The sequence below is a fragment of the Meriones unguiculatus genome, chromosome 3 (assembly GCF_030254825.1).
Source record: "Meriones unguiculatus strain TT.TT164.6M chromosome 3, Bangor_MerUng_6.1, whole genome shotgun sequence".
NCBI lineage: Eukaryota > Metazoa > Chordata > Mammalia > Rodentia > Muridae > Meriones > Meriones unguiculatus.
This window is the reverse complement of record NC_083351.1, coordinates 19,016,892-19,037,776: the sequence shown is the minus strand read 5'-3', so window position 1 is coordinate 19,037,776 and position 20,885 is coordinate 19,016,892. Positions and strand designations below refer to the sequence as shown.

Genomic DNA, 20,885 nt, shown 5'->3' with positions numbered 1-20,885 from the left:
TAACCATCTTAGTAAGTTTATGATGTTGCAATAACAAGTGTGTCTGCTTTATCTGAAAGGCCTCCTGAGCCCCCAGAGGAAGGAAGCCCTGCAGAGACTAAGAGCAGAGATCGAAGTTCTCACGGATTCCTGGTTAGGAACTGCGTTAAAGTCCTTGCTTCTCATCCAATCTCGGTATGGACATGTTTCTTTTACACCCCATCTTCTCACGCTGTTTTCTGTCCCTAGTCCAAACTAGGCCATCCCCCAAAACGGGGCTTAGGAATGGAGATTGGAAAATTCAGATAAGCCAGGCAGTGGTAGCTCACACCTTTAATCCCAGCACTCTAGAGGTAGAGGCATGAGGATCTCTGAGTTCAAGGCCAGCCTGGTCTACAGAGTGAGTTCCAGGACAGCCAGGGCTACACAGAGAAACCCTGTCTTGAAACAGAGAAAGAAAGAAAGAAAGAAAGAAAGAAAGAAAGAAAGAAAGAAAGAAAGAAAGAAAGAAAGAAGAGAGAGAGAGAGAAGAGAGAGAGAGAGAAAGGGAGAAAGGGAGAGAGAGAGAGAGAGAGAGAGAGAAAGAAAGAAAGAGAGAAAGAAAGAAAGAAAGAAAGAAAGAAAGAAAGAAAGAAAGAAAGAAAGAAAGAAAGAAAGAAAGAAAAGGTTAACGTGAGCCCTGGCAGTGGAAGCAGAGGCAGGTGGGTCTCTGTGAGTTTGAGGCCAGCCACAGCTACACAGAGAAGCACTGTCTCAAAAACAAACCAACAAAAAGATAACAGAAGTTAAATGAAAAGGGGTCTAGAGCCAGGCATAGTGGTGCGCACCTGCAGTCTCAGGTTCTGAGATATGGCGCCAGGAGGATCAGGAGTTAGTTCAAGGCCACCTTGAGCTATATAGTGAGTTTCAGGGCAGTCTGGGCTTCATGAGACTGTCTCAAAAAGTGGAGAAACAATGAATGGCAGCAGTTCATTATTAGGGGCCAGCAATGCTGCTGAGTCCAACATGCATAGTAAACAAATGTAATTTCTAAAAAAGTTAAGATGGGGGCTGGAGAGATGGCTCAGTGGTTAAGAGCACTGTCTGTTCTTCCAGAGGTCTTGAGTTCAATTCCCAGCTTACAAGATGGTGGCTCACAACCATCTCTACTGGGATCTGATGCCCTTTTCTGGCATGCAGGTGTACATGCAGATTAAGTATTTATTTACATAAAACAAACAAATAAGTAAGTAAATCTTTTTTTAATTTTTTATTTAACTTTTATTAATTACACTTTATTCATTTTGTATCCCCCCTAAGCCCCTCCCTCCTCCCCTCCCGATCCCACCCTCCTTCCCTCCTTTTTTTTTTTTTTTTTTTTAAGATTATCAAGGGGTTTTTTTGCCTTGACCCATAGACTGGAAAATAAATGCAGCTATAGCTTGTACCAATACCATATTGTTCCCTCTCTCCCTCATGTCTATAACTTGGGAAACAAACAAAACTCTCCCTGACGATAGCCATCCAGTAATAGTAATAGTGTAATATAATTATACTATAATGTATTAATAATAATAATCCTAAATTAACTCCTTTAGGCCCAAGGGAATTATTGTGTCTTCTGTAACTGACTGGCTGTTGTGTGAAGAACAGAAGGACCCTGACTGGCATTGCCATGATTTAGAACAACAAGTGCAGGCTCCTCACTGTGTACTTGTTTTCCAAAATGTGGTGTTCTTGATAAGACTGCGGCAGCAGCTAACAGGGTGCAGGGCAGGGGATGGCTCAGGAGTTGAGAGCACTCACTGCTCGTGCAGAGCGCCCAGGTTCAGTCCCCCGCACCTACACGTGTACATAAGCAATGTCACTGGCCCCTCTGCCCTTTAATACAGAAAGACTCTGAAGAGTGATAAATGAGCGGGAATGGTGGGGCACGCCTGTACCCCAGACCACAGGAGGCAGGGGGGGAATACCTCTAAGCTGAAGACCGCCTGGTTCCTGAGTTGAGTTCCAGGACAGCCAGAGCTACATGGAGAAACCCTGTCTTTAAAAACGAAAGAAGAAAGAAGAATTAATACTGGCATTGACCAGTAGCATCCAGGTCTTTGAGATTTTCTTTTTAGGGCTGGAAAGATGGTGCAGAAGTTAAGATCATTGGCTGTTCTTCCAGAGATCCCGAGTTCAATTCCCAGCAACCACATGGTGGCTCAAAACCATCTATAATGAGATCTGCTGCCTTTTTCTGGCCAGCAGGCATAGCAAGCAGGCAGAACACTGGATACATAATAAATAGATAAATCTTTAAAAAAAAAAAAGTTAGAGCCTAAAGAGCTGACCTGTTTCAATTTGTGCTCCTGCATTGTTTCAGTTTTACAAGTTCATTTTTCTTCTTACTGTTTTCTAGAAAGAATTGTGTGAATGTTCTGATCACAACCACCCAGCTGGTTCCAGCCCTGGCCAAGGTTCTCCTGTATGGACTAGGAGAAATATTTCCTATTGAAAACATCTACAGTGCTACCAAAATCGGTATGGTGCTACTTTCCCACCAGCCTCTTGGGGAAAATGTCTTTTTTGTTGTTGTTGTTGTTTTCAAGACAGGGTTTCTCTGTGTTACCCCTGGCTGTCCTGGAACTAAACCAGGCTGGCCTACGAACTCACAGTGACCCACCTGCCTCTACCTTCCTTAGTGCTGGGGATTACAGGCATGCACTGTGCCCACCTTTGGGGAAACTTTCACCAAGTATGATGGCCTGGTCTTAATTCCCAGGACACACATGGTAGAAGGAGAAAATGAACTCTACAGGTTATCCTGTGATTTCCATGGCACATATATGTATACACACACACACAAAATAAATAAATTAATTAAAAAAAATATTTTAGCTGGAGAGACGGCTCAGTAGTTAAGAGCATTTGTTGTTCTTGCAGGGGACCTGAATTTAGTTCCCAGCACCCACATGGTGGGTCACAACCACCCATAACTCCTCTACTTGCTGACCTCTGAGGGCAGCAAGTACGCATGTGGTACACATACATACATACATACATACATACATACATGCAGGCAAAACACACATAAAATGAATAGATTTAATTTTTAAAGATTTTAAATAAGATAAAAGTAAAATGAAGATTTAAAGCAATCATGAAGTGTTAAGAATTGAGAAAAGGGCTGGGCAGTGTTGGCAACATTAATCCCAGCACTCAGGAGTTCAAGGCCAGCCTGGTCTATAGAGCTCCAGAACAGCCACAGCTACACAGGGAAACCCTGTCTCAAAACGCCACCCATGGACCCCCCCTAAAAAAAAAAAAAAAAGACTTGAGAAAGCACTGAGTTAGTAGTAGGAGTTCTGCAGTCATTTGAGTTTATTCAACATTCCTTCCATTACACTACCTACCCCCTTCCCCAAGGTAAATGCTCCATTGACAAGGGCTTTTGAGTATTGAGGAAACAGGCTCTCTTCACATGTATGCCTCCTCTGCTTCTGCTTTCCCATGCAGGGAACCTTTCCTGGGAGCCTCCCATACCCAAGAGCCATATTTTCTGTAGTGATCATTGCCCATAGGCTCTTCAATGGTTTTATTCTCTCTGACATTAGGGGAGCTTATTTGGTGATTTTCTTCAGTCCAGAGCTAATGTTGGAAGTTGCAGTGATCTGGTGCCTAGGTAACTACAGGAAGATGCCCAAGGCTTTCCTTGACAGAACTGTGAAATGGGAGTGAGAAGAGGAGAGTTTTTTTTCCCAGTTTCTCTAAAGTGATTTCAGAATTTTGGTTTTCCTTTTTGTATATATATATATATATATTTTTTTTTTTTTTTTTTTTTGAGACAGGGTCTGATGTAGCCCAGGCTGCCTTCAAATGTTCTGTGTAGCCAAGGATGACCCAGCAGTTCTGATAGCCTCCTAAGAGCTAAGATTAAAGCATATGCCACCATGCCCAGCTTAAAGTGCTGCTCCTTCTTACTCATGTCCCACAAGGAAAAGCCAAATGCCCCTTCTCCTTCTCCACACTCTCTTAAATACCTTCAACTCAGTGCCCATCCTTTCTGTTAGAGAAAAGTGAGGAAGGAAGGTAGATACTACAAATGCACGATAGTTGCAAAAGATTTTCAGGGTTACCATTTTCCCCCATACTCCTTCTTGACAGAGTTTCATGCTGCCAGTGAGCTCACTCAGTAGCCTAGGTATCCCAGGAGTCTAATCCTCCTGCTGTGCTGTGACTACAAGCATGCTCTGTCTTTGTTTCTAAGTGCAGAGGATTGAACCTGGGGTTTCATGCATGCCAGACAGCACCAAGTAAGCTATGCCCTCAGACTTCATTTCCTCCTTTACTCATAGACCTATCCATACCACTCCTAGTTCAGAATTAAAGTTAACCCTGATCTACAGCAGGCGCACAGCCAATGCACAATTGTGTATGTCAGTCTGCTGCCTCTTTCCAACATGGGGTACTGAGGATTGAACTAGGGTCACCAGGCTTGGCAGCAAGCATCTCTACCCATTGTGCCATCTCACTGTCCTGGCCTTTGTGTGTATTGTAGTCACTTTCCTGCAGCTGGCAGTCAAGTGTCTTGAGGAAGGGTCTTGGGTCACTGGATCTGGCAGAAATTAAAAGTGAGGTTAATGGAGCTGGATGAAGGAAGGAAAGTTGGACCTTGCTTAACTGAACAAAGTAACTTGTGAGTGGGTAATAGAAGAGCAAGGCTGGGTCGTGGCACACACCTGTGTTTCCAGAATGTGGGAGGCTAAGGCAGAAGTATTCCCGTCTAAGGAAGCCCTGGGCAGCATGGTAAAACCCTGTTGTTGTCCCCCCCCATATCTCCCCCAAAAAGCAAGGGCTATAATGTCCTATCTTTTATATATTCTGTAAAATATCTTCCCCATAGCATTAGACTTTGCTTATGTTTTAGGTGTTGACTCCAGGTTAGGTTTGAATTTTGATACCACACAATGATTCTTAGAACTGTCTGCAGTGAGCCAGGTGGTGGTGCACCCCTTTAATCCCAGCAGTCGGGAGGCAGAGGCAGGTGGATCTCTGAGTTCAAGGCCAGCCTGGTCTACAGAGTGAGTTCATGACAGTCAGAGCTACACAGAGAAACCCTGTCTCAGAAAAAAGACAAAAACAAACAAAAAACTGTCTACAGTGAATTGAAGTCACTCATTTTAGGCTGGGTTATAGTTCAGTGGCAGTGTGCTCCCCCGGTGAGAGCATGGCCCTGGATTTGGTCCCAGGTACCACCAAAAATAATAACAACAGTAATAATAACTCATTTCCCAAAGTCACTAAATTCAGCATCTCTGTTGCAAACAAATATACAGTCGTTGGGTATACAACAGTGAGCCCACTAAGTGCCAGTGGGTCGCTCAAAGCTCTTGGTCACATATATGGCCCAGGTCAAGACCATGGGACACAAAACAAAAACCATGAAACTGGGAAAGGGACTTTGGGGGGACCGCAGGAGTGGAAGGGAGATGATAGGCAGGGCTGAGAGTAATCAGAACACATTATTATATACACATGAAATTCTTCAAGAACAAGTTTAATTAATAAAAAAGTATCATGGGGGACTGGAGAGATGGCTCAATAGTTGAGCACTGTCTGCTTTTTCAAAGGACCTGGGTTCAATACCCAGCACCCACATGACAGCTCACAACTGTCTGTAACCCCAATTCCAAGGGATCTGACACCTTCACACTAATGCATATAAAATAAATTTAAATAATTTTTTAAAGTGTTACAGAGCTTTAAAAAGAGAGAAAACATTTGCTGTAGATGACAGCCGCAGCCTGGATTTAGAGTCAAGACGCAAGCCAAATCTACCTGCTGGCTTGTTTGTGACCTGATGTAGGTCGCTAAACCTGTGATGGCCCATTGTCTCTAAAGTGAGGAATGAGAGTTAAATGTGAACCATAAAGTATGCAACAAGAGTTTGCACATAGCTTTTTCAGTCAAGGCTTATTATCTTCTGTTTTTAGATACTCCTTCATGCTAAGATTTTGGGCACCTTCCCCTTGGTGTGAAGATTAACGTGAGTTGTTTTGGTAACGGCGCACTTTCACAGCCTCTGGGCAGGGGGCTATTGAACCTCAGGCTGCCAGTTGTCCTAGCCAAGCCCAGGCAGATGAACAGAGCAGCAGTCCTTGTCTTTGATATTAGAAAAGGGAGGGAAGACTGTCCTAATAGGAAATGTGTTTTTCCCTGTAGGTAAGGAGAGCTGCTTTGAGAGAATTGTGTCGAGGTTTGGAAAAAAAGTCACATATGTAGTGATTGGTGATGGACGAGATGAAGAAATTGCAGCCAAGCAGGTAACTGTGGAAAGGAAAAAAATTCAGTTATGTGGTTGTGCATGAAGCAGTAGAGCCAGGTACAGTGGTGCACATCTGTAATCCCTACACTCTGGAGGCAGTAGGAGGGCTGAACCTAGGTGTGGTTTGTTCAGGGAGAAGAAAACAGTACACGCAATCGGGAATTGTATTATGGAGAAAAATCTTTGTTACTTTTGAAAGCCCTGAAAGTTGTTTCACATAGTTCCCCTATCACTATGCAGGCCCAGCCCTGGGTTATCCTTCCTTCTTACAGCAGACAGTGGATAAATTTGGGCTATTGAACTTAAAATCAGGTACATTAAGCCAAGTGTGGTTGTATGCACCCACAGTCCTGATTACTTGGGTGAGAGTAGAAACGGCTTGAGCCAGGAGTTTGGATCAGCTTCATCCACATTAAAAGGCCCCATCTCTTTAAAGTAAGGTGACATGCACTATTAGCTGTGAATAAAGATGGTTTCTTTACCATCTTTTGTGCCTGCTCAGCTGCTCCATGGGCAGCCTCCTTTGCCGTTATTTCTTTATTTTTAGATTTAGAGCTATGGTTTACCAGCTATGACTACCCTGATTTTCTTCACCTAGTTCCTAGAAACCACAGAAACTGCTAGTGAAATACATGGTTGAAAATCAGCCAGCATCATTATTTCATGGTTTTTATTTGCTACTTGATGGAGCAGTTCTAGAAGTTTTGATTCTCCAGTACTGCTTGGTCTGTCCTTGGGGAGACCATCAGTGGCTTCATTCTGGAGAAGGAATGAGGAAGAGAAAGAAGAGCTTGAGATTTAGCAGAGTTCACCCCTATCCTGATGGCTAGAATCTGCTAGAAAGTATACCCTCCAGGGGCCCATGGAGTGTATGAGTCCCTACAGACAGCCCTCAGCACTGAGGGTAAAAATGAAATGAGTTCAGGATAGCCAGGACTACACAGAGAAACAAAATATCCTCAATAAAAATGTCTGAATGTAGACCAGAAAGCCTCGGGTTGTTCAGCTGGTATAAAGCACCAGGCTCTAAGTCTAAACATTAGGCGTTCAAACCTAAATAAAACTAATTTAAATCAAAAATGTCTGAGTGCCAGTTGCTTTCTTTGAGTTCAAGGCCAGCCTGGTCTACAGAGCTAGTGTTAGGATAGCCAGGGCTGTCCAGACAGAGAAACCCTGTCTCAAAAGATAACAGCACCCTCACCACCCCCCAATTGTCTGAGTGCTTTATGTAGCCCAACCTGCTTTCTGTCAGGAATCTTTCTGATGGCCTTTATGAAAGAAAACTAGTCTTTGATGAATGTGCCCCGGGATGAGGGCCTGATTCTGAGCAACCTGCACACAGGGTCCTCCCAGTCAGCGTCCTTTTTCCCCTTCATGCCCTGACCTAGCACTGCTGCCCTCTCCTCTGCTGTGACTTAACAACTCTACACAGTACTCTTGAGCAGCTGCACAGGGAAAACCAGCTGTAAACCACAAGTGTCTAGACCTCAGCATTCCCAGTCATACACAACCAGTTTGGACAGTCAGGGCCCACTTCACAGAACGTAGGTTGCGGCACTTGCGCACCTTCCCAAGTAGCACATGTCATTCTTGGCACAATTTTGATGACATAAAATGTGTTTGTATTGATTTTGGGACGTGGGTAGTATTTGAGCCTGTTAGAGCTAAGGCTGATGGGAAACTGACCGTCTGCAAGGCAGTGAAACTAACCTTAGTACTAGCTTCCTTCCCAGCCTGTCAGTTGTAACAGGATCTCCTGTGCTCAGACTGGCCTCAACCTTGTTGTAATCCTCCTGCCTTAGCCTCCCAAGTGCTGCATCACAGGCATTCACCACATTCAGAAATACTGGTTTCTTATCTGAGCCATTTTATTGGATTCTGAAGACCTCAAAAGCTCTCTCTCTCTCATAAAAGCACAGGTAGCATTAAAATCTCATAAAAATTCCTCATGTCTCTGTAGTGTATTGTACAGAGTTCTTACAAATGTGGTCTTCAGTCCTGTGAGGTGGGCTAGGATAGAAGGTTACCAAGAGCCTCCAGGAGACATCTGTGGAGGAGGGCGTGGGAGTTGGGGCCCAGAAGTTAAGCTAACTAGCCTTCCTTCTTCCCTTCCAGCACAACATGCCCTTCTGGAGGATCACAAACCATGGCGACCTGGTGTCCCTGCACCAGGCTTTAGAGCTTGACTTCCTCTAACTGGAATGTGGAACTTCCTTCCTTGTGAGCTTCTTTTACCTCCCACAGGAGCCAGAGGCCAGCACCCTCTGAGACCCTTCTCTGCTGTCTCTCTGTCTCTGTCTCTGTCTCTGTCTCAGCGCCCCCTCCCCGTCTCTCATGCTCTTTCTCTCTCTTCGTGGAATGCTGGCGAGAACACAATCAGAACCAACAACTGCAGTTTTTGCTAAGAGTGAGCTGCACCCCACCACCCATTGTACGGCAGCTGGCTAGAGCAGCAGAAGTCCTGCAGCACCCCTGTGCTTTAATTTTGGTTTCATTTGAAAAAGGAAGGACAAGAAAAGGCGATGCTTGGGGCACAGTTGTACTCTTGGTGCCTGGACAGACTGGAGCTGTTCCTGTTCACACGGACAGAAAACATGTCCCCTTGAGAACGCCTTCTGTAACCTTAGCTGTAGAGCTTCTCTCCCAGTGAATGGGTATGTTATTTTTGTAGGTGAGGGTCTGGTCTTTGAAGCAGCTACCTTTTCTATGAAGAAAGCAGTGTGTACAGTTTCCGTGACAGTAATAATGGAAATATCTGAAATACCTCCGTGACAGCAGCGCCTCTTCAGTGCCTCCAGCTCTCTGCTCTCTAGGGAGGCTCCTTGCCCTCAAGAGGGCCCTGGTCGCTTACTAACTTTAGACTTTGGCATCTCCCATCTTGTAAGCCTCAGTCTCCTTGCCAGCCCTCCTTCCTCTGTAACCAAATGGCACAGACAATAAATCTAAGCCTTTAGCTTGTAATTCAGAGGCTCTGTCCCCGGAGGTTCGGGCTTCTTAGGAGTTTCATCCGTGGCTCCTGAGCTAAGATCTCACCTAGTGCTCCTGCAGAGCAGTGTCCAGCTCAGCCATCAGATGCTGGGCTCACACTCCCTGCCCTGTACATCTCACGTCCACCTCTCCGTGCAGCTCTGGCCAGCCCCTGCCCACTCAATTCAAGTAGAAGTCCAAGAGCAGGTGAGAGCTGCTTCCTTCACAGTGCACTTAACATGGGAGTGGAGAGCAGACAACTAGAATCAAAATCCAGTTTCCTGTCAAATACCCTACTTCTCAGATTCCATGCTCAAGTGGGAAGCCAGGCCAGAAAGACTTTCTTGACTCAAATGCTTGAAAATAGAATCCTGAGCTAGGTGTATGAGCACCTCTTAGCCTGTCCCATGCCAGTCAGACAGTTTTGGGGGGAACTGGGCCTAGTCCCAGTCTTCAAGCCCAACTGGGGGGGGGTTGTTTGGTTTGGTTTGGCATTTTTTGTTTTTTGTTTTGTTTGTTTTTTTGAAGGCACTATCTCTTTAAGACCAATGTGGGTGTCTGCTTAATTGGGTTATACTTCTCTAGAATTGAGGAAATGTGCAGCTTTGGTCCTCAGGAGGTTCTTGACCAACCCCTAGCTACAGTCACTGTTGCCAGAGATGCTATAGTGTAGAAGCAGGATTCCTCTTAATGCCAGGCTACCAGATGGCAGCAGAAGGCTGACACCATCTTCAGAACTTGGACAGTACTTCTGACACCAGTAGTTGAAGAAGAGGCTCAGCAGGAGGTGAGGTTGGTGTTTGGTCTTGGCCACTCATTTGGCTTTGTTTTGAGGTAGCAGTGGGAGCAAGGAGCTGGAGTCTAAGCTAGACCTTACTAGGCTGTGTTTAGCACCGCTATCCCAACCCTGCCCAGCCTTGTTTCATGATCCATCATAGAAAACTCCAGGATAAGTTTTACTTCCAAGTCTCAAGTCCTTTCCTCATTGCCAGTGTAGTTTCTTGTCCTGGACAAAAGCCCACCTATTGGTGCTGTGCTTCAGGCTTACAAGACTGCCAAGTGATGACACACACACTGCTCTGCACACAGGTACCACCAAGACACTTCAGGGGAGACTCTGTTCTTAGAATATAACACAGTATCCCTTTCCTTTTGCCCTGACTGGAGAGGCAAGGAGGTATTCTGAGCTCCACTCTGGCAGCAGCCACCCTATTAGGACAGACAGGAAGCAAAAGTGCCGACTTTCCCTCCCTTTCACAGACTTGGGAAGGAAAGAGCAGGCAGCATCACGAAGGCTGGTGGTTATTAGCACGGGCCACTGTGCAGAGGCCCAAGGTTTGAGCACCCACAGTGATGCTCACCATCATGTGTAACTACAGTTCCAGGGGATTTGATGCCCTCTTCTGGCCTCTTCAGGCACCAAGCACTTAAATACATATAAGAAAACACGTCAAAATCTTGTAAAAATTAAAAGCTGTTGGAAGTTAGAGCTGAAGGAAACTGGGTGCTTTCATCACGAAGAGGCTGTCCTTACTGGAAGGAGCACCTTGAAGAAATTAGTTGGTGAACCCTTTCTCTGCTGGATCCTACATTCTGGAGGGTTGGTCTGCACATCTCAGAATGAGGGTTCGTCGTAGGAGTGGCTCTGGAGTGCCCTGGGATACGAGGTGGCTTGACTTGCGAATGTAAAACTGACTGTGCCTTAGCATCACTCTGTCCAGGGCCCTGGGGCAGCTGGTGATGTCTGGGAGAGTGGGTACCTGCTCCAGAATTTGTTTGGGCTTTTGATTGGTGGGTATTCTGTTTCCTCTGCAAGTTGGATGTTAGAGCTAGTGTCCCTAGAGACTTGGCACAGCTTGTTTGCAGTCCACCCAAACTCAACTTTCATAGCTCCAAGTAGAATCTGATTGACAGCCTCAGCTGCAAGCATGTGGCGCTTCTAGACATACTTGTAATGGGAGTCATGCAGTTGACAGGAGCACTGGGCAAAGCACTGTGCTGTCCTGAGAGTAAGGCAAGCCTGACCTCCCTCGCCCCTCCCCAGGTTGTGGCTGAGGGTCTCTTAAGTAGCTTGTGTCCTTGCTGCTCACCTCGTCTCCATCCTCAAGAAGCTACAACTATCCAGGCACATTCATTGTCGATGCCAAATTGGAATTCTGAGCTTCTTAACCACAAGAGGGAAAACTCTGCTTGTGTCCCAGCCTCATCTGCAGGCCACCTGCCCTCCCTCTACCCTGAGTCTGCTCTAGTGAGCACGGCTCCCTGGCTGCCTCCTTGGACACTGAGCGGAGCCATCCCAGTAAGGGCCATTTCTACTTGGATCACCACTCTCCCCCTGGACTCCAGATGCCTCTTAGCAGGAAAAGGCATCAGTTGGGCTGGATGTATTTATGTGACTCTGGGCATTTGTGGCTAGAGTCCTTGACCATAATGTTATATGTAATGGGAACTATCTTATAAACTTGAAAAAAATAAAGTTTTTATTTTCTATACAGTTTCTCCTTTGTCTTTTCTAAATAGGTTAGCCCAGTTGTCCAGCTGTGCAGGGTCCTTATCAGGGCTTCATTAACATAAGGATGTCACCCTTTCAATAACTTGAGTCACTAATTTCACATATACAGCGATCAGTTGGTATATGTTGAATAAAGAGAAAAGGTTTTAAAACTTTGCAAGAAAAATGTTTATTTGACTTGTTTCTAAAATACATTGCTTTTTAAGGTGTAGAAATGGAATAGATTTCATGAACTGTCAAGTGTGCTGAACTTTATTAAAAAGAAGTCAGTCTTTGTATGCTGAGTATAAGCTGCAAACCCAATAAAACAAACAAGCTACTATGAAACCTTTGATCTGGCCTGATTTCATGTCACATCAACCAGTTTTTGTTCATTCCTCCCCTTTAGTCTGATTGTCCCCCATTGGCTTGGAGAACAGCCTAGAAGCCTTTCATGTTCCTATTTCTGGGGGTTAGATCTATTGGCCCACAAGGTGAGTTTCCTCCGGGAAATGGAAAGTCGTCTCATGCCCTGGTTGAGCTTTTGAGCCACGATGCACCTGAAGCAGACTGTCAGCTGCTGCTTGCACCCTTGCTCAGTACACGTAGAGGTTCTAGTGCCGAAGCTTCCCAAACCCAGACAGCAAACACCTCCAACTTCTAACAAAGTGGCATTTCTTCGGCAAACCCTTCGGTGACATATAAATTTTAAGGTGGTTTATTTTTCTAAAACAGGTTTCTTCACAATTAAAAGTTCTCGGTCAGGTGTGGTATTTGTAATCCTCAGAAACAGGCAAGATTGTCCAGAGTTTGAGCTAGTCTAAGCCATGGGTGTGGAACTTCATCTCAAATGTCCAAAACCAGAAACGTATGTATCTTACTGATAATCTCCAAAGACATTTTCTAACTACAGGTAATTTCACTAATGTGGTTTTATATACCATACAGAGCTCTTTATGGCAGTGCACACCTGTAACCCCAGCCATCGGGAGGCTGAGGCAGGAAGATGTGTTCACAGCCTTCCTGAATAGGCTAGACAGTATGTCATAAAACAAGGCCAGTGTTGTGATGTTTCTAATTTTTTAATTTTATGTGTTTGTGTGCCTGTATATGCATGTGCAAAGGCCAAAGGAGGATGCTGGAGCCAAAGATAGGCAGCTGTGAGCTACCCTGAGTGGGTACTGGGGAACCAAACCTCAGTCCTCTTAAATGCTGAGCCATATCTCCAGCCCCAGCCCTGACACGTGTTTAATCCCGGGACTTGACAGACGGAGGCAGGAGGATCAGTTTAGCCTCAACTGCGTAATATGTTCTAAGCCAGCATAGGCTAAGCCCCCATTTCAAAAACACAAAGTGTACACAAGTGTATTTTAGTTACAACACTGTAATTTTTATAAAGTATATGGCTATGTATTATACTAACACATTGTTTGGATTTAATTAAATGTTACCATCATTTGACAACTTCACCTGGAATATAGATGAAAGCTTAGCCAAAACTAAAATCCTAAACACATGCTGTGGTTTTGTTTTTGTTTTGAGACAGGGTCTCATGCAGTCCAAGCTGGCCTCCGACTATGTCACTGAGGAGGAGTCCTTGCCTAGAGTGGCAGGTGTGCCCCGCCAGCCCAGCCCTCTGTAGATCTTACCCTTTGCATAAACAGTGATTTCAGGTGTGTGCCTACCTTTATAAAACAGCCCCTCTGATGTCATTGTATCTGTTCTTTCATGAGGTGGTGAAGACAGAGGTAGGGGTTTTTCATGACCGTTTAACATCAATAATCACTGGGGCTCCTTTTACTGGTCTATGAAATTCAAGTCTGGAAACCACTAGGTGCTCCCTGTCCATATTCAGCACATACATTTTTAGTATAAGAAGCATCTTCTCTCCCAGCCTGTCTCTCCAGACCCCAGTTGCATCTCTGCAGCCTCCTTAGCTGGGACCAACAGCACCCCACAGTCCTCTTGCAGCGAGATTGCTGCCCTTGCAGACATTACTTCTCTCCAACATACCACATGACTCTAGGCTTCAGGCTGCAGTTGCTGAAGTAGTTCTTCACCTTCAGTGCCTCAGTTTCTCAGGGGTCTTTCCTAACGGTTCTTTGTAAAGCTGTGCCTCCTACACACAACACACAACCCCTCACTTCTCCATTGTTTTCCTTTCAGCAGTTGGCACTATGCTGTGATACGTGTTTTGGCCAGTTTATCTTACCTCCACACCAATAAATGAGTGACTAGTAGAACTAGGTTGGATCCCAGCACTGGGACCTAGAACCTTTTCTTCTGACACTAGGACCTTTCTCCTATTCCTTGTCCCATCAGACCACAAACCTCTCAGTAGAACATCCCTCTCCACAGAACTCTCAGTCACATCCACATCCCAGGAGTTACTTCACCTCTCATCCACAAAGGGCTCCCAGCACTTTACCTTCCACCCAGCCCTCAGACTTGCCTCCTAGCTGTATATTCTTCAGACCCAGACAGAGCTGCTAAGAGAATGCACCAGTGTCTGCCCAGATGTGAGTTCTGCTGCCAGCCAAATGAGCAACCTACTCTGACTCACCAGCTCCCACATCTTGGAAAGCAAACCTAAGCTGGCCTACATCTCTCTCCAGTTTTAAGGGGTTCCAGGCCCCTGCCACCTCTCCACAGTAGAAAGCCTGATAGAGTGCACTTAATGGTACATACTGGTTTGGAGAATTTCATGAGGTTTTAATACTGTTAGCACGTCTTCTCCTTTCACACAGATTGAGGTAGGAGGTATGTATGCTGTTAGAATGAAAAATACTCAATGGACAGTATATGGCCTAGACCACAGGTCCATGAAGGCGCTTGGTTTAAAAAGGTGGCCTAGGACCCACAGCAGAGATGGTTGCTTTGTGATACTGCAGGGGATGGCAGGACATTGCTGGCCTCAGCTGTTGTAGCCTACTCAGGATTTGTCCAAATGGACAGGGAAAGAAGCCAGGGTGGCAGCCAGTTCAAAAGTTAAGATGGTGCTCCCAGAAGATAAAGTGCCCTCCGCATTTGCTGATTGAAGTGAGTGGATGTGGGGGAAGTAGGGAAGCCTTGTCAAGAACATCTCCCAGAATTCCAAGGTCTTCTAGAGCAGGCTAGGGAACCAGGAGACAGGCCACCTCCACCAGTTACCTGAGAGGTGAGAGTGGCAACAATGTGAGTCTTTGGTGACAGCAAGTTCTACTGGGTGAAGAGGAAGAGAAAATGGCTTCTATGTGAATAGTCCCCTTGGCCCTTGCAAGCAGACTTGGAAGCCCTTGCAAGCTCCCCTCGTCTCATCTTCACTGGCTGACTCAGGGTCTGAGTTAGAGGACAGAACCATCCGTGCTTTGGCCTTGGGGAAGAGTTGATGTGCTAACTGAGTGGCTCGCCTGTTAAAAAGCAACTTAGTATGTTCGGGAGGAAGGAGACTTCCGGACCCATCCGTGGACCCACCCATGGACCCACCCATGGACCCAACCACAGTCCCACCCACAGTCCCATCCATGGCCCCATCCACTTGGTCAGGTTCCCAGTAGAAGCGAGGATGCAGGTAGAGGTAGTAGATCAGACGAAAAGCCTGTCCCAGGAGGAAGCAGGCTCCACCTATAGTCAGCCACGTTGGCAATAAGGTCTCATTGGGGAGCCAGGTGCTGGACGTCACCACAGTTGTGACCAGCAGAGCACTGTCACTGAGGATGAAGATCAAGTGGATGATGGCCCGGCCTCGGGTGCGGCCTCTGGACATGTTGAACCAGGAGAAATAAAGGATGATTGCCACCATCATCCTGTAGAGCCACTCAGAGCGGGGGTCTGGCATAAACTTTGTGCCTTGAAGCCAGGCCCAGAACAGCATTACCAGCCACAGGGTGAGGAAATGCAGAGCTATATAATAGGGGAAGAAAGCTGAGAACAGGGCAACGACAAAGATTCGGGGCCCCAGCAGCAGCAGGTTCCACAGGAAGTAGATGGCAGAGGAGCTCCAGCCCAGGTTAGACTTGGAAGGAAGACAGGAACGCAAGGACCGGTGGTAGTCCAGCAGTGCCCACGAGATGCCCAGGAAGGATGAGAAGATGCCAAACCCTACCAAGAGCAAGAAGAAACAAGTCAGCCTGTGTGCAGCCTGCCTGGCAACCCCTCAAGGCTCACAGGAAACCCCACAGAGACCCTGCGGCAGGCCTTAGAAGCCCCAGCTTGTTCAAGAGACACTTGAACATTCAGTTAAGTTCCAGCAAGAGAGAGTGCTCTGCTTTCAAATGCCACCCTGGTAACATTCAGTATGGCAGGGTCGGTGACATAAAGACTGGACCACGCCTTAGCTGTGCCCTAAGCCTACTCCAGGTTCTGTAGTCCTTCCTTTCCCAGGAAAGCCCAAGTTCCCAGGCTGTGAAGATGACCAGCTCTAGGCCCCTTTCTCCAGTTACACAGTGGGCATATCCCACAGTGTAGCAGCAGGCCTCAGTAACAGCTGTCCTCAGGACTGGGAGCGATGGCCTGCCCACCCCTCTTCACTCTCCTCCATGTGCAGCCTGACCAAGATCCAGGAGTTTGTGACAGGGCTCCTGTCCCACCTCTGCACTGCCTAAAGTACTGGAGCCTCCAAGGAGGATGGAGTGATAGAGGCATGCCCTACGTGTCTTCCCTCACCTCTTCTGACTCATTCACTCAACAGATTACTGAGATCTACTATGTGCCCCAGAGGCCACGTGCGGCCTGGTATCAAAGCTGTAGCTACCCCCATCTCTTAACTACCCGCCAACTCCTCACCCTACAAACCCTAGCCTGACTATCTTCTGGGGATGCCCATCTAGACCCCACTCTGTTGCCAGAGGCCCCTGTAACAACCCAACCACCCAATTAACATAGCAATTACCTGTTGTGGTTGGTTGGTTGGTTTTTGGAGACATGGTTACTCTGTGTGGCCCTAGTTGTCCTGGAACTCACTCTATAGACCAGGCTGGCCTAGAACTCACAGAGATCCACCTGCCTCTGCCTCGCAAGTGCTGGGATCAAAAGAGTGTGCCACAATGGCCCAGCCTGTTTTCTTTCTTTTTTTTTTCTTACTATTTATTATTTATTTTTATGTGTGTTGATATTTTGCCTGTGTGTATATCTGTGTGAGGATGTCAGATAACTGGAGTTATAGATAGCTGTGAGCTGCCATGTGGTTGCTGGGAATTGAACCCTGGTCCTCTGGTAGAGCTGTCAGTGCTCTTAACTGCTGAGCCATCTCTCCAGGCCCCTGTTTTCCATCTTTGAGATACCAGAGGTTAAACTGATTCAGCTCATCTGGGGTCCCCAGGTGGCCCAATATGTGGCACATAATAAGTGCTTAATCAAAAAATTAGAAAAACCTGTCTCCTCTTGCACTACCAACAGTGTAGACCGTCTCCACCTGGCTCTGATCCCGTGTACCAGAGCGAGCGCTCAAAGCGAGCACCTTCCTGCACTGCTCTCCTCTGATCTGATGTGAGAGGTTCTCCCAGGCCCCACTGCAAGTGATGACAAGACAGGTTCTCTTGGGAGGTGCTGCAGAGGACCTTGAGGCATGAAGCAATGGGGAGCAAAAAGGGGTGCCATGGGCACACCTCAGGTGTGAGACAGAGCCTTGCTTAGTCTCAGGCTGGTCGCCTAAATGGTCGCCTGGGTGGAGGCTCTGTGTATCTTGTTCACTGCTGTGTCCCCAGAAGAAACGTGAGTGTATGAAGGTGCTCTGTGGGGACCACAGAAGTCCCACAGGGATGTGTGTGACTGCCGTGGGCATGGCCACATCAAGGACCCCAATGCCCCGGACCCCAGAGATTTAGAAACAGCTGACTTATAACTAAAACCGGTATATGTACAAACTGCCAACTGCAGCTTCCTCCTCTCGTGACTCAACCTGAGATGGCTCCCCTACAGAGACCTCCAGATGTGCTTCGCTGCTGTTTCTGAGCTCAAGGCCCACCTGATCCCAGCTTTTTAGATTATCTTGTTTTTTTCATTCTGGTTGCCAGTTAGGTCAATCCCTAAACCATGCAGGTTGAGGCAGAGCTCAATAAAGTGCCAGTCTTCTAGCAAACCTATTATGTGTCAGGCAACCATATTTTATTACCATCAAAATAATAAAAAGTACAGCATCGGGGAGGCAGAAGCAGGAGGATTTCTCTGAGTTCAAGGCCAGCCTGGTCTACATAATAACTACCAGGTCAGCCTGGCCTACACAGTGATACCCTGTCTCAAAAATAAAAGATGGAGAGAAATACACCTGTCACTGACCTCTGGTTTCTGCATGTACACATGCACCTATAAAAACACACAAACATGTACACACGTACACAAAACAAGATGTAGTATGTGCTGGACTCCAGGCTTTATATATATATTCCCCACATTTAATCTCGTTACCCCGTGAGACAGGTTGCTTTTCTAAGTTCATGCAGCCTGAAAATGACTTTAGATCAACTGCCCAAAGCTCCCAATCTTTTCATCTGCCTGAGAGTGAGACCACCGCTGCCATTGGAAGGCCACCAACGGCGACAGCCACCGGCCCAGCACTCACACTGGTAGTATTCGGCCTGGCCACTCTGCAACACGATAGCCAGCACCAGTGTGAGCTGCGGCGTCGCCTCCAGGAAGCTCTCGAAGAGCCGCAGCATGCTGATGTCCATGGAGAGGAAGTCTGCATAGGCCAGGTCATACTCAGACGGCAGCTCCTGGTGCCACATCAGCAGCCCCTGCTTCAGCCCTTGAAAGCACCTAGGCAGAACACACACACACACACACACACACGCCCAAGTGGGCCAGGTCAGCGGTCTGGGCGTTCTTCCATTTCCTGCCACCAAGCGCACGGAGGCAGCCTTCCAGCCCAGCTTGTCACTTCAGTGCGGTGTAACCTGGGGCAAGCCACCTAACTCGTGGAACTGGTGTCCTCAGTCAGAAGGGGGGAGAAATACAACTCTTGATGGTCAGGCATGATCCCAAGCTTACCACAACCCCGTCCTACTTACTCACAGACGGCCCATTTGAGAGAAGGGAAATGGAATTAAGAAGCAAATGGGAGGCGCCTGAGAGATGGCTTAGCAGGTAACTGAATTCACTGCTCTTGCAGAAGTCCAGAGCTTAGCTCCCAGCACGGGAGGTAACTCACCTGTAACTAGATCCAAGGGACCCCTCTCCTCTTCCGGCCTGCCTGTAATAACTGTCCTTCATACTCATCAGAGCTGTACACGTGATGATGCAATTCCTCAGGCAAAATGCAGACATGCAAAGCTCCCTCCCCACAGCTGGAGACTACTTGAAGCTTTGTCAAGATATGAGAATTCCACAGGCGGTTCTGGATCCAGCCACCCCATCCCAGCAAATAGCATGCCAGGAAGCCCTGCTGAATGACGTGACCCTGACCCCTTGGTGTCACTTTCTTCCATCTCACCCAAGGGTCTAGTCATGATTAAAACACTCCTCAGGCCAGCACTGTGCCAGGGACTTTCTCTGCTGTCTTCTCTTCTGGCTGAACATGGGGCCTGCCCAGTTCAGAACCAGTCTGTGTCCAGCCCTGGCTGGTTCCAGGGACACAGGTGAGTCAAGCAGGACCCATCTCTGCCCTCTTTGGTCCCTGATGGGAAGCAAATGTTCAGAGAAAAGGACAGAAATGAAAAAGAAAAGGAAGGGGCAGTGTCCTGGAAGTCGTGGATCTGGCCAGCGGTGACCCAGGCAAGCACGAAGCTAACTGTGCCAGGATAATTTACAAACATGTGCCTTTATTCTGCCCAGGACACCAGAAGCAAATATTGCCATACAAGCTAGAACACTGAGTTCAAGGACCTGAGTTCAATTCCCAGCGCCCACATGGCAGCTCACAACTGTCTAACTCCAGGCCTGACACCCTCACACCAATGCACATAAAATAAGGGAAAATTAAATAATTTAAAAAAAAAAACAAAACAAAACTCGAGACTCAGAGAGGTCAATGTCTCACTCAAGGTCCTATTCACAATAAAAATAATAAGACAGCAGGCGTGCCACAGGCTTTTAATCCCAGCACTCTGGAGGCAGGGAGGGGTACATGGATCTCTGAGTTCTGGGACAGCCAGGGCTACACAGGAAATCCTTGTCTCAAAAAACCAACCAAACGAACGAACGAACTAAATAAACGCAGTCCTCAGACCCATGTTATACCAGGGACCTTCTCACTACCCTCACTTCTGGCTGTGCAGCCTGCCCTCCTCACATGACTACCATTGAGTACACCAAACGCAGCACAAGAGAAACAGAATTCACAGGTGGCAGTGCCAACCTCGGGTCCCAGAGAATATCTGACTCGGAGGCCCGGAAGCCCCCTTCACCTTTCCTGGGCTTTCAGCAGTGCCCAGGGGAAGACTGGCCTGGCTCCGCCGGCTGTCAGCCCACCACGTCCCCCTTCCTCGACGGGCCAGGCACTCACCTGTACAGGTAGCCGAGCTGCAGCAGGTGCAGCCCAGCCAGGAAACGTCGCGAGGGCAGCGACCCGTGCAGCTCCGGGGGGTCAGCTGTCAACCAAATCCAGCTGAAGAGCTGCAGTTGCACGGAAGAGAAGCCCAGCAGCGCCAGGACCAGCGCGGCCCACAGGTAACGGCCAACGAGCAAGTACTGGACGGTGGCCCACAGGTCGCAGGCCAGGTCCAGCAGGAAAGACAGGGTGCCTCCCGAGACCACGACCAGTTGCAAGAATACATGAGTGTTCGGCGACAAGGGCATGGCCCTCCAGCCAGCCCTGCCACCGCGGACCTGCCCTGCAGCCCCCGCTCAAGGGGCAGGAAGAGGGCGGGGCAGTCCTGCGGGAGGCCGGGCTGCTGGGCGGAACTTCCCCTTCTCGCCCTGTCCGGGGAGGAGCGAGCCCGCGACCCCGCCCCGCAGCCCGTCCCGCCGCCAGACCCCGCCCCCGGCCCGCCTCGTTCAAAGTCCGGCTTCTACTGGTTTGGATTTTACGTTTGAGGCTCCAGGGAGCCAAGAACGGACTACGAGAGAGCCTAGAGTCCGGGCCGCACTGCTGCGAAACCGAACCAGCAAAGTCTTTTTAGAAGTACCTAGGGGTCTTGCAGACCACACGGGCGCCCAGTTCAGGCCCTGAGCAGGGGCTACATCGAGCGCACAGGATCTCCACAGGGCCCATCTTCCTGGCGGCTCATTTTACTGGGTGATCGA

The 20,885-nt window shown here is 47.8% G+C and overlaps 2 protein-coding genes across 8 annotated transcripts in view; one reads left to right on the top strand and one right to left on the bottom strand.

Annotated features, from left to right (window-relative positions):
* The window catches only part of Eya3 (EYA transcriptional coactivator and phosphatase 3), an 80,364-nt gene extending 68,639 nt beyond the window's left edge, over window positions 1–11,725 (top strand). For all 7 annotated transcript variants that reach the window (XM_060379382.1, XM_060379380.1, XM_060379379.1 and 4 more), the window contains 4 exons: window positions 60–174; window positions 2,363–2,484; window positions 6,166–6,266; window positions 8,384–11,725. In XM_060379382.1, coding sequence (XP_060235365.1) covers window positions 60–174; window positions 2,363–2,484; window positions 6,166–6,266; window positions 8,384–8,464 — 419 coding nt within the window. In that variant the 3' untranslated portion in view covers window positions 8,465–11,725. The remainder of the gene's footprint in view (window positions 1–59; window positions 175–2,362; window positions 2,485–6,165; window positions 6,267–8,383) is intronic.
* A 166-nt stretch (window positions 11,726–11,891) lies between these two features.
* Window positions 11,892–20,586, bottom strand: Xkr8 (XK related 8). The gene is made up of 3 exons (XM_021644052.2): window positions 20,146–20,586; window positions 18,265–18,461; window positions 11,892–15,806 (listed from the first exon to the last, which is right to left on the bottom strand). Exons 1-3 carry the CDS (start codon window positions 20,436–20,438, stop codon window positions 14,956–14,958), a joined length of 1,341 nt encoding a protein of 446 aa, XP_021499727.1. The 5' UTR covers window positions 20,439–20,586; the 3' UTR covers window positions 11,892–14,955.
* Window positions 20,587–20,885: the final 299 nt, after the last annotated feature.